The sequence below is a fragment of the Erpetoichthys calabaricus genome, chromosome 10, assembly GCF_900747795.2.
Source record: "Erpetoichthys calabaricus chromosome 10, fErpCal1.3, whole genome shotgun sequence".
Taxonomy (NCBI): Eukaryota; Metazoa; Chordata; class Cladistia; order Polypteriformes; family Polypteridae; genus Erpetoichthys; species Erpetoichthys calabaricus.
The window spans coordinates 75,610,179-75,626,864 of NC_041403.2; the positions used below are offsets into that span (position 1 = coordinate 75,610,179).

General features: G+C 36.8%; 1 protein-coding gene across 2 annotated transcripts in view; it reads left to right on the forward strand.

Moving 5' to 3' along the window:
• The window catches only part of LOC114659159 (coiled-coil domain-containing protein 18-like), a 70,081-nt gene that overhangs the window by 27,519 nt on the left and 25,876 nt on the right, over positions 1-16,686 (forward strand). For both annotated transcript variants that reach the window (XM_028811450.2, XM_051932785.1), the window contains exons 15-19: positions 3,915-4,049; positions 5,852-5,929; positions 7,985-8,101; positions 9,448-9,615; positions 12,361-12,503. In XM_028811450.2, coding sequence (XP_028667283.1) covers positions 3,915-4,049; positions 5,852-5,929; positions 7,985-8,101; positions 9,448-9,615; positions 12,361-12,503 — 641 coding nt within the window. The remainder of the gene's footprint in view (positions 1-3,914; positions 4,050-5,851; positions 5,930-7,984; positions 8,102-9,447; positions 9,616-12,360; positions 12,504-16,686) is intronic.

Here is a 16,686-nt window from a genome sequence, read left to right on the forward strand (position 1 = left end):
ACCTGAATCGGCTGCAGGTATTGCCTCATGCTACCAGTAGTGACAAGGACAATAGCAAAATGCAAAACTAGAGAAGAATCAGTCAGGCAGTATAAGGAGAGAACAATTGTCTGTGGCCTTGACCTGCAAAACCATTCCCATTTTGGGAGATGTTTTGCCATTGCCTCTCCAGCTCACGAGTTGTCAAATTCTTTTGCCCTCAAGTAGGTGAAGCTGATTCACAATTGCTTATGTTTCCTAACTTGACAGATTGATAAGCTGAAGCTTAACTGACTTGGTGTTAGACTGTGAGAGTTCCCTTAATTTTTTTGAGCAGTGTATTTTACCTTTTATGCCATTGTGTTAATATCACTATTTTTATATTTATGTATGCAAATGTTTTATTACAATACATTGAATACAGATCAGTAAAACATAAAGTGGTGCATCTTATTCACATCAGATGTACCCTGCCCTTTTAGAGAGCAAAGAAAAATAAAGGTTTAATCATCTGTATTGAGTAGAGAAGTTGATCTGTAAGATCAACTGTGAAAAAGACTGAGGGTGTAAAAATTAAAACTTTTAATTTTAATATTATCTGGGACACAAATTGAAAACAGAAAATATAAATTAAATGTTACATTATAATTTTACTGAGGTGGGATGGAGCCCTGCCTGGGGTTTGTTTCCTGCCTTGTGCCCTGTGTTGGCTGGGATTGGCTCCAGCAGACCCCCGTGACCTGTAGTTAGGATATAGCGGGTTGGATAATGGATGGATGGATTATAGTTTTATTTCAATTGCTTTTGCAGCCTACTGTTGTACAGGTGGCACAATGGTAGTGCTGCTGCTTTGCAGTAAGGAGACTGTGGAAGATTGTGGGTTCACTTCCCGGTTCCTCCCTGTGTGGATAGCGCTTTGAGTACTGAGGAAAGGCTATATAAATGTAATGAATTATTATTATTATTATATGCTTAAAACTTCCATTCAGAGTTTATCCATACATCTTTCAGCTTTATGTAATTTATCTAATTTATGTTCATGAGTGCCAGAGCCCATCTTGGTAGTATTGGGTCCAAGTGATGCCAATCCATTTCAGTGCACTTTTATTCATACCCCAAGCCAAGACACATCAGGTTACCTTATAATTGCAAAGGAACCTAAAATGCATTTTTTGTATGTGAAAAGAAAACAGAATTACATAATTAAATACCTATGCAGAACCAAGGAGAATGTGCAAATATCTCACAGACAATGAGAGGACCATAATTCAAACTTATTTTGAGTCTATGAGGTAGCAGAACTAACTACATCTCCATACTGTGCACTAATGGAAGTTGGATCTTATAGCGTTAGCAGTAATGCATTGTGTTGCCAGTCGACAGTAATAACATTGTACAGGGTAAATTAAACTCCTCATGTTACAATTGGGCCACTCTGGAATATTAATATCTATTGAGGACTAGTAGCACCTTACTATCTTTTATATTGTCTTTCCTAGAAGTAGCAGTATCTACTTTAGTAGCTCTTGTGTGAATAAAGAAAACTTGATCCTGATGGATCTGGAACAATTTTGATGATTTTCCTAAAGCACCTCCTATTTATTGGTAATTCTATTAACAAAAAACATTTTAGTAAAAACATGTATTTGTATTAGCTTTGGATGTTTCCTTTGACTTAGACCAGTTTTAACAGTTAATGAAATGTAGTGCCTTGCAAACGTGACTAATTTTAATTCAATCACTACTATAGGAAACGATTTTATAAAGTATTCCAAAGTTTTCCCTTTTGGAGAGAACATTAAATTAGTTTTGATGAGAACAGGGCATTTAGCCCAACAAGATCACCAATCCCATTTTCCTTATTTTTCCAAAAGAACATGGAGTTGAGATTTCAAGGTCCCTAATGCCCTATCCTCTACCACACTACTTGGTAATTTATTCCTTGCATCTATGATTCTTTGTGTAATGAAAAGCATTAACATTTATCTGAAATTTGTCATTAACATGTTCCCAGCTATGTCCCACTGTTCTTCTTGAAGAATGTATTTTAAAGTAACATTTTAAACCCAATGTACTAATTCCCTTCATAATGTTAAACACTTTATTCATGCCACCTCTTAAGCACCATTTGTTCAAACAAAAAAGGTTTAACTCCTTCAATCCGTCCTCATACCTATCAGTCCCAGAATCGGCCTAGTTTGTCTTCTCTGTACATTTTGTAGCTCTGCTGTGTCTTTTTTTTTTTTTTTGCAATATGGACACCAAAAATGTACACTGTTCTCAAGGGTGAATCCTCACATTTTAAATTATATAGCTTAAGCATACTTTCTCTTGACTTGTACTCTGCACTTTGTCTTATATAACCGAACATCCTATTAGTCATGGGAGCCACAATCTTTAACATGACTTAATTCTGAAAAAGTTTCTAGCACCACATATCTTTGCTTCTTTCCACTAATTTATTTAAACTCTTTTTAACAATCTCATGCTTCCTATGTATGACATTTTCTCTTCTCATTCCTCTACTTTTTAAAAGAGCAGCTGATCCATCCAACACAAAAAATTTATTATAAAGAGGGTACGCTGAGTCTGTGTATGTTGGCTGCAATTGCTTGTGACTAGTTATCCGGTGTAGCTCTTTTAGGGCGGATGTCGACTTTTGTCGACAGGAGGGGTTGAAGGCGAATGTCGACAAAAGTCGACATCCAGGGATAAAGGGCGACAATCAGCTGTTAATGGCGACAAATCTCACTGTCACGTCACAGGCATTCCCTCTGTGCTTGGAGGAATGCTAGACTCGTTGACTCGGCAAATAAACATTGCGTGTGCGTGAGTTGCGAAATGTAAACAATGGCAAGATGGCACCGACATGTGAAAAGGCAGCGAAGCAAGTGCAGAAAAGAAAACACTTGGCAGACGTTGTTTTGCGCATTACCGCGGAGTCGGACTCTTGATTTTTCAGAATCGGACTTTATTGGCAGTGATCAGGAGATCGAGCAAGAGAGTTAGAAGCAGGCATCAGCTGATCAGACACCAGCTGATGCCGCGCGAACGGATCTGCTGCCAGTTGAGTGCCTTCGCGCAGCCGATGCATGTACAGCAAGGTTCGCATGGGATAAATACACATACATTGATCCGTTGAGAGCCGATATGGCTACCGGAGTTTACAAGACGGCATGGCTTGTTTTTGGACACGACAGATCACCAGCTACTGTACTTCAGGCTGCTCTCTCCTGATGCTGCTTTTCAGCTACTGTCAGACAAACAGGTAGGCAGAGATTTTTTTTGAATCGCGGGCTGCCTTTGCATCGCATTCTCGTTATTCAAAGTGGAAACCCACAACGAAAGACGAGATGAAGCGCGCTGTGGCATTACAAATAGAGATGGGACAGAACTGGTGAGATAACTTCAGGGAGCATTGGTCCAAACGTGTTTTGTCCCCGGGTGGCTTAGGTACGTGCTGCTGCAAAGTTTTATTCACTTCTGTAATAAACAGAAGCAAATCCCATGGGGTGAGCCAGGCTATAATGCCATACATAAAGTTCATAAAGTTTCAGAAGATGAAAAGAGGTGACAATACGGTTTTCATGCAGGCAGAAAACTTGGTGGCAGTGGCATGGCACGATGGCAAATGGGTGACTTGTCTCTCTACAGTACACACTAACAATATATGTGAGAAAATGCAGCAACAGACAATTGAAAAATAGGCATCAAAACAACACATAGAGAATTCAGGCTCATACAACATGCAAGACAGTAACATTTGTCAAAAGTAAATATTGTTGATTTGATATGTTAAACAATTGCTTTGTGTTCTTTTTTAAAAAATATTAGTTTTTGGAAAAATATTCAGCCCTGGGAGAAAAGAAACAAAAAAAAAATTAGCCCTAAAAGAGTTAATATATACAATACGGATTGTTATATTTTCTTATTAGTTACAGAGTGATCTGGAACACAAACAGCTTCAGCTGAGGGACCAAGAAAGGAGACTAGCAGCTCTGCAACATGAGTGTCTAACCAATCAGCAACAAGCAGAGTCCTTGGAATCTGCTTTGACAGTGGCTCGGCAGGTAGGTTTCAGACTTAAGACTTAATTTAAACTGATATGATGTGACATATTACTACTGAGATTCTTAAGCACCTTAAGGCTGATGGTAACCTCAAGAATATTTCATAATTTGAATGTTACCACAGACATTTTGGGAAATACTGAAAAAGTATAACAATCATAAATCACCTGTGCAGGTCTGTGAAGTTACCATCAGTAAGATGACAATGTCCACACAAGCATAATTAGGGAGAAAGTCTAGTTGTTCATGCTAACTGTGAATCCACTGGAGTTCATCTTTTTTTTTTTGTTTTTTTTTTTGTTTTTTTAAACCGTATCATCACCACCCAAATACATATGACTAAGAATCATATGATGAAAGTGATAAACAACAAGACATTTGCAAATCATTTTACTTGGCTTATGAAGATATATAAAGGCAGTCAAGGGGCACACTGGTGCTCTTCCTCGATATACAGTAAAAACATACATAACATTTCCAAATAACCTATACCACTGGTTAACCTCTTAGAGTGCATGTGTCTTATATGCATTTTTCATATAAATTGTCTGAAATTGTTGTGTGTTTGCAAGTCCTTAATATTAAAAGCCACAGTTTCTTTTTTCTTTTTTTTTTTCTTTTTTTTTTTTTATAGAAATTTGTTCCTTTAGTTTCTTCATCTAGACTTGGTCATACATTTTAAAGTTATTTTAGGATATATAGGTTTGTGCTATTAGAACAAACTCTGTTAGGTGTTATAATAAACTCAGATGTCAAAAAGGTGAATTTTCTTTTTTGTGTTCTTTGTTTTGCATGAGGATGGTGAATCTGGATGTGATCAGACTATTACAGTATATTGTATTTTGTACAAACTAGAGAGCTCTGCCCCCTGTTCTCATTGCTCGCGCCAACCCCTGGGCGGTTGCTAAATGCTAGCCACTTTGCATATCTGCCGCTCATATATGGGGAAGTGGGGCGAGTAATTAACCATAGTAAAAAATAGTAAAATGTAATAAATTGAAAAAAAATTGTTTCATGTTGTGTTAGAGGTGTTCGTTGCATTATATGTTTTCATTCTGTTTGGCTTTGAAATTAATATGCAAATACTTTTTAAACTTACACTTTTACTGTAAATCTTCAGTAAAAACAATTTTTTGAATTAATTTTTCATCAATATCTCATTGAATTTTGATTCTGTGTTTGGACTTACATCGTGACAACGCAACGTATAACTGCCCGTCAGTAAATATAGTTTCTTTCTCTCTAATAAGTAAACCAACTTTTTTGAATGTTTGTCCCTGTGATTTGTTAATTGTCATAGCAAAGCTATTGTAATGGGAAACTGTAAACATTTTAATACGAATGGCATATCAAGATCTCCTTTGGTGTCTAATGTTATCCTATCATTACCTTTCTCGTCGCCTGTTAAAATTTTACATGTCATTGCTGTGTAACTGATCGATAATTTTCGCGTTAATTTGTTTGACTTCATTTCTTCTCTTGATAACCCTTCGGGATGAAATTCTTCAATAAGATTTGGACATAATAAGTCTTCTTTTATTGGGAACTTAAAGTGAGGAAAATGTAAAAATTTATAAGAGCTGAGAGCACAGGAACTGTGTCTGACAAAAGCATTCAAATGAATGAGAGGTGAGAGGACTGTGGGAGTGGTTGAAAATAGTTGAGAGGAGGGCTGGACTTGAAAAAAATCTCTTGGCAATAGTCTCGTCTCAAGATTTTCTTTTATAATAGAGAGACATATGTTTTGATTATATGCAAAATCTAAACATTGATTTACTTATTTTATGGATGTTTGCTACTAGGAACTGGAAAAAGCAACAAAGTGCAACAAAGAAGCACTAAAGGAGTTCCAGAATCAAGCAACAGATTCAGCAAACAAGGTGCAGTATGAATTTCACTTTATGAAAAGGCTAAACGCTGTGATTTATTTTTTGATTAACATAACAGTGAGGAAAATAGTCAAAGATTGAAAATATCTTTCTTTCCAGTGATGTGCAGTGATATACATTGTTGCATTGTGTGACTGGTTATTTCCAAGTATTTCACTGCATGCACAAACAATAGAGAGAAGCAGGTGTGAAATGAAATTGAGGATTAGTATTTGGACAACATCATTGTTGCCTTTTAACAAATATGCAATGCTAACCAAGATCATCCAGAAAAGAAAGCATTGCTGCAAAATTTGAAAAAAAAATTCCCTTGTTTGTTTTTCAGGTTTAAATTTATATATCTGCAATAGAGCTGCTTTGGAAAAAATACAGTGGTTCTTCTATTTAGGTGACATGCCGAGTGAAGACAGAGGTGTGGGTACAGCAGTGATAGAGACTGAAAGTCTGGAAAGTAGAAATTACAGGAAATGTCATTCTGATTTATGAAAAAGCCTTTTCTGACATTAATGGGAAAAGTTTATTAAAACTGTGGGTGAGGTATTGTGCTGCATGGCAGTTAGATGGGGCTGATGAAATAAGGACATGAAGTACTGTTTCAAGGAACAGAACGAGAATGATCAGATGAATGTGTTGAGTATCTCAGAATGAGAAGAAGATGAATGCTAAGTTAAAAAAAAAAAAAAGACTTTGCATGGAGATAGTAGTTGTGCTGAGAAGAAACTGATGACTAAGGTGATTTGAGCACATGAAGTGAAAGGCAGAGGATAACTGAGTGGAAAGGTGCACCAACATGGGTGTCAGGGTTGAGAGGATAAGGACAAAGAAGTTATGGTTGCAGGTCAGATGTTATGAGGTAAAATGAGTCTCATACCCCAGAGGGTGTGCAGAGCTTCAGAGAGTGGAAACAATGTTGGGGGTCAACCCAGTAACCTTGGTAAAGCTGGCAAATGGCTATTAAACCAGTAATGATGGTGAGGAAGATGATTACCTTGTTTGTATGAGATAGCTTGGAATTATGGCATTTCAACATTTCCTCTAAAATATGAACATTTAGAAACTTCAAAATATATACTTTATATGTCTTTACAAAATGTATTAAAGGTAAGTTTAAAAAAAAAAACCAGTAATTTTTGCATTACTAATTTTAATAATATGCTACAGAAATTAAAGCCCAATATTTTACTCCATGTCCCTGCCCTGGAAAATTAATGGATTTCATTAGAAAATTAATTTGTTGAAGTTTTATTTGTAATAGTTTATTATAGATTATTAACTATACATTCCTTGTGCTGACTTTTATTTAGCAGATTTTTTTATTTGATTTTGCATATGAAGTAAATCTGAAATTGATATTATTTTCATCACTGAAAAAAGAAAGACAACATTAATTTCTTCACACAATAATCCTTTTTAATTTGTTATGTATGTTAAACCAGTCTTTGATTAGTTCAGGTCTGTTCAGTTATGGTCCAAGAAGACCTCCACATCTTCAAGTTTGTACTCCAAGCAATCTCTTCAGTAGAGAATTCCTTTTTGCTATTTAACTTCTTATTTAAGTTATCATTTTGTTTTCTTGTGATTCCATTATTCTATACACTTAGAGTTAAGTGCATAGTGAAACTTATCACAGTCATGCCTTAATTTTGAATTATCCCGCAGACTTGTTAACTATTTTTTTTCCCTAAATGCTGTAGGACAAAATGGTTATTGGCACATATAAGTGAGGTTTTGAAAGATACTGGAAACTAGCAAACTCAGATATGACTGACAATGAGTAAGAAGTCCTGTCAAGAATTTCAAAGAACCATATTAGTGTACTGTGACCTAAACTACCATTGCAGTCAGATATACAAGATGTATTAGAAAAGCAATATACTTGAATATAAATCTTTTTACTAAGAAAATGAATGAGAAGCCAAGTAGTTTAAAACACAGTGAGACACAAATTATAGAATTGTTTCAGTTTAGAAAATCTACTGTAACTCTGGCACTGTAACTAATAAGCCCTGAACAACATGAAATTTTAGCCTTACTATATCATTACAGATTAGGTACCTGGAAGCAGCACTGACAACATGTGATAATGAACTGAAATGCTGTATACAGAGAGCTGAAGAGGACAAGAATTTATTTGAGAAACAGCTCAAGAGGAAATGTGAAGAGGTAAATCTCATGCCAGTTACATATTGCAGGGGACACATGCAACAACATGTGACAATCAACAAAACACTTGAACATTAGAAAGGTGAAAGCACTTGGTTTGACTTTTAATGTTGAATTAATAAACATCTGTTAAGGCACAGAAAGGCTCGGAATAAGGCTCTTGTGCAAAAAAAAAAAAAATCATAGGAAAGTTTCTTGTCTGTTGCTGGGATGTTGGATCTTCAGCAGCATCTTGGTGGCTTGGTTTAGGAAAAACAGGTCCAGAGACTATGCTACTTAATGAATTTTAACTAATCGGCACTCAGTTGTTAAAGCAGCCTGATGGACAACTAGCAAATGAGTTAGAAACATGCTGTGGTGGCTGCTGTTTTTTTTACCATGTTATTCTAATATTTAAAAAAACAAATACAAATATTTGCAGAAATGAATCTTGATAATGATGCATTTTTCATATGCAGTTGTTCTTCTCTGCTCTGCAAGCAGATCCTCCAACTTGCAGGGAAAACTTGGGGGTTGGTGGCAGGACCCAAATTTGGGATCCTGAGGTGGTTCATTGTGTGGTTGGTGCGGCAACATGCTGTATCAGTGCATTCTCCCAACCTCTTCCCACTCTTTATCTCCACAATCTGAATACTCTTTCAAGTTCTTGGTTATATTTAAGAGTTTGTGATTGGTTTTCTGTGGGATCTTGTACTGAAGTTTGTTTTAGACGTTTCTAGATGGTTGTATTTGTAAAGGGCTTTTCATACAAAGCAAATAACATGTAACTTTTCCAGTATAATTTACACTGTAGTTTTGCTCCTTGAGTGACTGTACATTATAGGTAACAGATTTTATTTGGATGGCAGTTAATTTGGTAACAAAATATTTTTTGTAAACTGAAGTAAAAAGCTTGGTTAAAGTTTTGTTCCTGGGATGTAATATTGTAACTTTATAACCAGTTTTAGTACCGATTGATTCTTGTCTGCAAATTAAGTGAAGCAAAAAAAGTGGGATTTTATTTCCTAATATTCATTTTTTATGGTCCTATTTTTTGTACCCTTCAAGATTATTTTTTACATTTTCAAAAGTGTAATGTTTGTCTAGTATACCAATGCTCTTTCAACACTAAACTGTTTATTCCAGTCTACGGGTTTGCCTACCACGTCCTCCCAGAGTGGAAGCGCTTTGAGTAGTGTGAAAAGCACTATATAAGTGTAAGCAATTATTATTATATTTGCTTTACACTTGTTTAACCATTTCTGCATTTCCTTTAACATAACATAGATTGCTGTTACTTTGGATTGTTATTTTACTTATTATCATGTGCAGCAAATGGCAGATTTTTACAACTATTTAAATTTTAGGTTCAGCAATTGCAAAAAGAACTTAAGTGCAGTATAGAGACTTTGCAAGAAACCAGTGAGCAGAACATGCGCCTGCAACAGATGCTTGAAGAACAGCAGTTAATGTTACAGCAGTCCACCACCAGAGTCGGAGAGCTGGAGGATCATCAATCGGAGCTACAGAAAATGGTAACTAGAAGTAGCGAGTGGAACTGTTGCTCTTCTGAGTGTTATTGAGTTATATATTTTTTTATAATCTAAGAAGGAAACATTTGTTTTATTTATTAAGAGATGTAAATGTTTTTAAAGGTAAATCACATTTTTAGCAATCCCCATAATTGTGTTTTTGTGAGCAGTTTTCATTGTTATCTTGATATTTATTCACCCATCCTTTTTGTAAACCTGTGCAATCCAAATTTAGCACTACATAGGGCAAAAGCCAAAAATGGCAATACAAAATCAACCCTATATGAGGTTCCAGTTCATTGTTAAACACACCTGCATTTTTACACTCACTCACTCAGCAAACAAATTTAGATTTTCCATCTATCCTAACATGCACATCCTTAAGATGTGGGAGAAGAGCCCGCCCTAATTTAAAATATGTTTTAAACTACACAATCTTATTTCAAAATAAATGTTATTTGCGGATATCTCCAATATAATTCAGGATACCTCAAATATTTTTCAAAACATCTCCTAATAGCTTCCTTTTTTATTACACGATTTTATTCAACTTGCCCCCTCTGTTTCTCTGAGTCAAATTTTGCAATCAATTTTTTACCAGCTTTTACCAAACCAATTTCCTTTAAACTTTGCATACTTGCCGATTTCTGATGACAATGCAATATTTCATCAGTTTTGACACGGGATCTGTATGTTAATTGTATCAAATTTAAATTTCTCATTCCTTATGTTATACTTTTAGTGAATACACACACACACATTTATATTTATATATATATATATATATATATATATATATATATATATAATATATATATTAGATTAATAGATAGATTAAATTTAAAAAATCTTATTGATTAATTGATATTGAAGTTTTGTCAAATTACTTCAATATGACAGTTAAGCAGCATTGGTCAAGTGGTTAGTGTGTTTAACGTTCAGTCAAAGGACCAATGTACACACACTCTTTTAATTTTACCAATTTTCCATCATGTACAGTATATACAAATCTCTCTGAATACTCTTTTCAGTTATTTGGCAATATTGTCTCAGTTGATAAAGTGTTGGGCTTTTCTAAGAATGATTGACAGTTCAGTTCTTCAATAGACCAACACACATTTCCACCTTATCCACCACATTTCAACCTTCACACGTGAAAGGTTTCACCTCGGAGTACGATGTTCTCTGTCACTAATGTCATTTCTGTGAAATCACCTTCCCACCCAAGTCAAGGTTTTTGTAGCATGTTGCGGACTGTGTGGCATTAGGATGACTAAAAAATACAAAAGAAAAGTTTTTTATGACACGATTTTATTCAAAAATGCAGTTAAAAGTGAAAAGAATTTCTTGTACTAAGATTTTGTTGGTCATATGTGAATTAATTAAGAATGAATTTAATTGTTTTAATGGTTTGATTCCACTCTTTTGCTAATGTCATTTCTGTCTAATTACCTTACCACCCAAATAAAGGTTTTAGTAACGTGCTGAGGACTGTGTGGCATCACAGTGGGTAAAATTTTTTTTTAAGTGACACGATTTTATTCCTTAAATGATTCCAAAAAAATAACTTACAATTAAAAAATTTCCCCAATTATAACCATTAACCTACATAAATTAATCTAATTTTACAGGTTGTGTCATGTTCTTTCCATAGTTAAGCTGGTTAGAAATTTTAATTAGTACAAGAAAAATAATAATTTTTTTTTAGTGCATTTTTGAATAAAATCGTGTCTCTGTAAAATTTTTTTATATACTTTTATTAGATACCTCAAATGCATTTCAAGATATCCTTAAATAGACTGGAAGTTGAATGAATATGAAATTTTTAAAGGCAGTTATTTTCTTTAAAAGTAAAGATAACTTTCAGATATCATAAAAGATGAACTGCATTTTAAGATGTCTGATATCTGTAAAGGTTAATTTTCCCTACAACAGTGCCAAAAAAGAATTCTCATTCCACCACAAAGCATGGATTCAACAGCATTTTTATGACTTACAGTATATGGCATGTTAGAATAGCTTAGATCACAATAGACATTGAATACTTATTAAAAATAAGCTTCAGGGGCAAATTGCAGATGCAACAGTAACAGTTTTTGTAGTAACTTAATACACTAACTGGTATGTTCCAGAGAAATTATAGTGTCTCACTTGTTATTTATCTTGATCTTACTACATATTTTAAATATTTCTAAGACACCTTGTGTATTTTTTTCCACTATTGCTCACTGCACAATTAAGTCAATTATGCTTTAAAAGCACTATTAACAGTTGTCACTATTACAAAAAAAAACGTAATAGAACAAAACTCCAAAATAGTATGAAACAAAAAGCACAAATAGTATGCAAAATCAGACTACCAAAAGTAGAAACAATCGTCTCCATTGATGTGTACATATAAGAACTAGAATGGACTTGGTCTCTAGACTAGAGAAGAGCGTGGTGTAGACACTAGATGAACTTCAGCATAGTAAAGCAAAGCAGAACTCATTCACAGAGGTAATTCAGAAGGGCAATACATTTTAATGTACCTTTAATTGTAGTTCTTGGGTAATTGGTTTATTCTTCTTCCTGCTGGACTTGTGTTGTACGTATTCATTGTCAATCTGCATCTATTTTTATGATATCAGCAGAGTTGGCAATACCAGACACACTTCTCCATTCTATTTTGTCAAAGGTTTACTGTACTTAAACATATGTTGGAGAGATATTGTTAATTCTAGTTCTGTGTTTTTTAATTTGCAAAAGATTTCATCACTTGAACAAGAATTGCAGAAGCAGAAGACAGCTACCAAAGATCAGCTGAGGACAGTGGATGAACATCTTCAGACTGCTCGCCGTGATATTGAATATAAAGATCTCCAAATTTCTGAATTAATGGAAACTGCCAGGTAAGAAGTGTTCTTTCTGTTACCTGCTATAGTATAATTTGTTACCATCCATCTACTTGTTATTATGTTATTGGGAAAACTTTGTTTGAAATTTCACAGGAAGACACTTCTCAATTATTTTTATTAGTAAGAAAAAAATCAAAATGAGAATTAAACATCAGCTTGTACATCTTGTACACTCTTTCTAAAGTACTTCATTGACAAAAAGATAGGCAACCTACTCATAATACAGTGAAGGCAACGCCCCGTGTCATGGCCTTAGCCCTAATGCACCTGGTTATGTGGCAAGTGAAATGAAGGTGACAAAATGAGTGAGAAGTAGTGTGAAAAAGATGGCTCAGAATAGGAGAATAAGGATAAGGGATATCAGCTGACCTTGCAGATGTGTTAAGTGGAGATATTACACTTCAGCCAACAGAAGAAAAACCGAAAGATATTTGAATGCTTATTTGGTATAGCAACAGGTACAATTAATTTTCTGGCAGGAGAGCAGTATTGCCTGCAAAATGTTTGGACAAAGTGACTGAAGTGAAGAGCTTTGTTTTAAAACGATTAACAGTAAATAGCACCTGAATATAAAGTACATTTACAGTACAATGTGTTTTATAGGTTAATCAGCACTTCTAACAGTAATATATCATCTGCATCCAATTTTGTAGCATACTAGGCGGCTTTGCCCCCATCCAACCACCCCCTGCCTGCCACTCGCGTTGTGAAGGAGGGGGCAGAACGCACCCCAAGGAGACGCAATCGCTCCTCTGACACCCCCTCTTAAATGGTGATACAATGGGAAACACACAGTTTGTTTTTAGTTTTTTTTTTTTTTTAATACCTCCTCTTTGCTCAATCAGCTGCTGGCTTGCTGCTAGGATAGATGCTGCGTGATCTGCATGTCGCGCGGTTCACTTCTGTCATATCACCTATTTCCATATATTCCATCTCTTTTTGCTTTTACCTTTTCATCAATATCGCATTGAATTTTGATTCTGTGTTTGGAATTACATTGTGACAACGCAACATATAACTGCCCATGACTGAATATCATTTCTTTCTCTCTACAAGAAATGTGTCTGACAAAACCGCGCAGGACTTTTCCAAATCTCTTTGCATAAGCTCTTGTCTCGCGGGGCTTCCAGCCCCAGGCATAGTTACATCACTTTGCATGAAGACTCGTCTAGTTGGACGTGAAAGTGTCTGAGACAATCACATCTCGTCTCCTTCCAAGATTTTTTTTTATAATAGAGAGAAATGCCCCTATTCTACTTTCAAGTGCAGTGCATCCGGAAAGTATTCACAGCGCATCACTTTTTCTACATTTTGTTATGTTACAGCCTTATTCCAAAATCGATTAAATTCATGTTTTTCCTCAGAATTCTACACACAACACCCCATAATGACAATGTGAAAAAAGTTTACTTGAGGTTTTTGCAAATTTATTAAAAATAAAAAAACTATGAAATCACATGTACATATTATTCACAGCCTTTGCTCAATACTTTGTCGATACACCTTTGGCAGCAATTACAGCCTCATGTCTTTTTGAATATGATGCCACAAGCTTGGCACACCTATCCTTGGCCAGTTTCGCCCATTCCTCTTTGCAGCACCTCTCAAGCTCCATCAGGTTGAATGGGAAGCGTCGGTGTACAGCCATTTTAAGATCTCTCCAGAGATGTTCAATCGGATTCAAGTCTGGGCTCTGGCTGGGCCACTCAAGGACATTCACAGAGTTGTCCTGAAGCCACTCCTTTGATATCTTGGCTGAGTGCTTAGGGTCGTTGTCCTGCTGAAAGATGAACCATCGCCCCAGTCTGAGGTCAAGAGTGCTCTGGAGCAGGTTTTCATCCAGGATGTCTCTGTACATTGCTGCAGTCATCTTTCCCTTTATCCTGACTAGTCTCCCAGTCCCTGCCGCTGAAAAACATTCCCACAGCATGATGCTGCCACCACCGTGCTTCACTGTAGGGATGGTATTGGCCTGGTGATGAGCGGTGCCTGGTTTCCTCCAAACGTGACGCCTGGCATTCACACCAAAGAGTTCAATCTTTGTCTCATCAGACCAGAGAATTTTCTTTCTTATGGTCTGAGAGTCCTTCAGGTGCCTTTTGGCAACCTCCAGGTGGGCTGCCATGTGCCTTTTACTAAGGAGTGGCTTCCGTCTGGCCACTCTACCATACAGGCCTGATTGGTGGATTGCTGCAGAGATGGTTGTCCTTCTGGAAGGTTATCCTCTCTCCACAGAGGACCTCTGGAGCTCTGACAGAGTGACCATCGGGTTCTTGGTCACCTCCCTGACTAAGGCCCTTCTCCCCCGATCGCTCAGTTTAGATGGCCGGCCAGCTCTAGGAAGAGTCCTGGTGGTTTCGAACTTCTTCCACTTACGGATGGTGGAGGCCACTGTGCTCATTGGGACTTTCAAAGCAGCAAAAAATTTTCTGTAACCTTCCCCAGATTTGTGCCTCGAGACAATCCTGTCTCGGAGGTCTACAGACAATTCCTTTGACTTCATGCTTGGTTTGTGGTCTGACATGAACTGTCAACTGTGGGGCCTTATATGGACAGAGGTGTGCCTTTCCAAATCATGTCCAATCAACTGAATTTACCACAGATGGACTCCAATTAAGCTGCAGAAACATCTCAAGGATGATCAGGGGAAACGGGATGCACCTGAGCTCAATTTTGAGCTTCATGGCAAAGGCTGTGAATACTTATGTACAGTAATCCCTCCTCCATCGCAGGGGTTGCGTTCCAGAGCCACCCGCGAAATAAGAAAATCCGCGAAGTAGAAACCATATGTTTATATGGTTATTTTTATATTGTCATGCTTGGGTCACAGATTTGCGCAGAAACACAGGAGGTTGTAGAGAGACAGGAACGTTATTCAAACACTGCAAACAAACATTTGTCTCTTTTTCAAAAGTTTAAACTGTGCTCCATGACAAGACAGAGATGACAGTTCCGTCTCACAATTAAAAGAATGCAAACATATCTTCCTCTTCAAAGGAGTGCGCCTCAGGAGCAGATAATGTCAGAGAGATAGAGAAAAGCAAACAAATCAATAGGGCTGTTTGGCTTTTAAGTATGCAAAGCACTGCGGCACAAAGCTGTTGAAGGCGGCAGCTCACACCCCCTCCGTCAGGAGCAGAGAAAGAGAGAGAGAGAGACAGAGAAAAACAAACAAGCAAAAATCAATACGTGCCCTTCGAGCTTTTAAGTATGAGAAGCACCGTGCAGCATGTCGCTTCACGAAGCAGCTGTACAGAAAGTAGCAACGTGAAGATAATCTTTCAGCATTTTTAGACGAGCGTCCGTATCGTCTAGGTGTGCGAACAGCCCCCCTGCTCAATCCCCCTACGTCAGGATCAGAGAAAGTCAGCGTGAGAGAGAGAGAGAAAAGTAAGTTGGGTAGCTTCTCAGCCATCTGCCAATAGCGTCCCTTGTATGAAATCAACTGGGCAAACCAACTGAGGAAGCATGTACCAGAAATTAAAAGACCCATTGTCCGCAGAAATCCGCGAACCAGCAAAAAATCCGCGATATATATTTAAATATGCTTACATATAAAATCCGCGATAGAGTGAAGCCGCGAAAGGCGAAGCGCGATATAGCGAGGGATTAGTGTACATGTGCTTTCTCAATTTTTTTATTTTTAATAAATCTGCAAAAATCTCAAGTAAACTTTTTTCACGTTGTCATTATGGGGTGTTGTGTATAGAATTCTGAGGAAAAAAATGAATTTAATCCATTTTGGAATAAGGCTATAACATAACAAAATGTGGAAAAAGTGATGCGCTGTGAATACTTTCCGGATGCACTGTACATTATCGAGTTAAGACAGACAAACAACTGTCTTCATTTGTGGTGCAGAAATTGAAAAAAAATAATATTTAGATCTTAGTTACTGTAAGTATTTAACAGAACTCATTCATTCATTGTGTTGGTGTTGCCGATGTTTCCAGAATGAGGTGTTTCATCTCGCAAGGCACTCTGGATTATTATTGAGAGGAGATTCTGTGCATGGCCCGTTGGCAGCTCTGGTCTGTACTGGGAACTGAGAAGGTTGGCTGTGAGGGCTCTGAGGGTAGATAAGGAGCCGTTTGTCAGATGAATCTGTGAGCAAGTGACGCACCATCTGTGGTCTAGCGACCCATATCCTGCTTACAGAGGAATCCAAGCATTACGC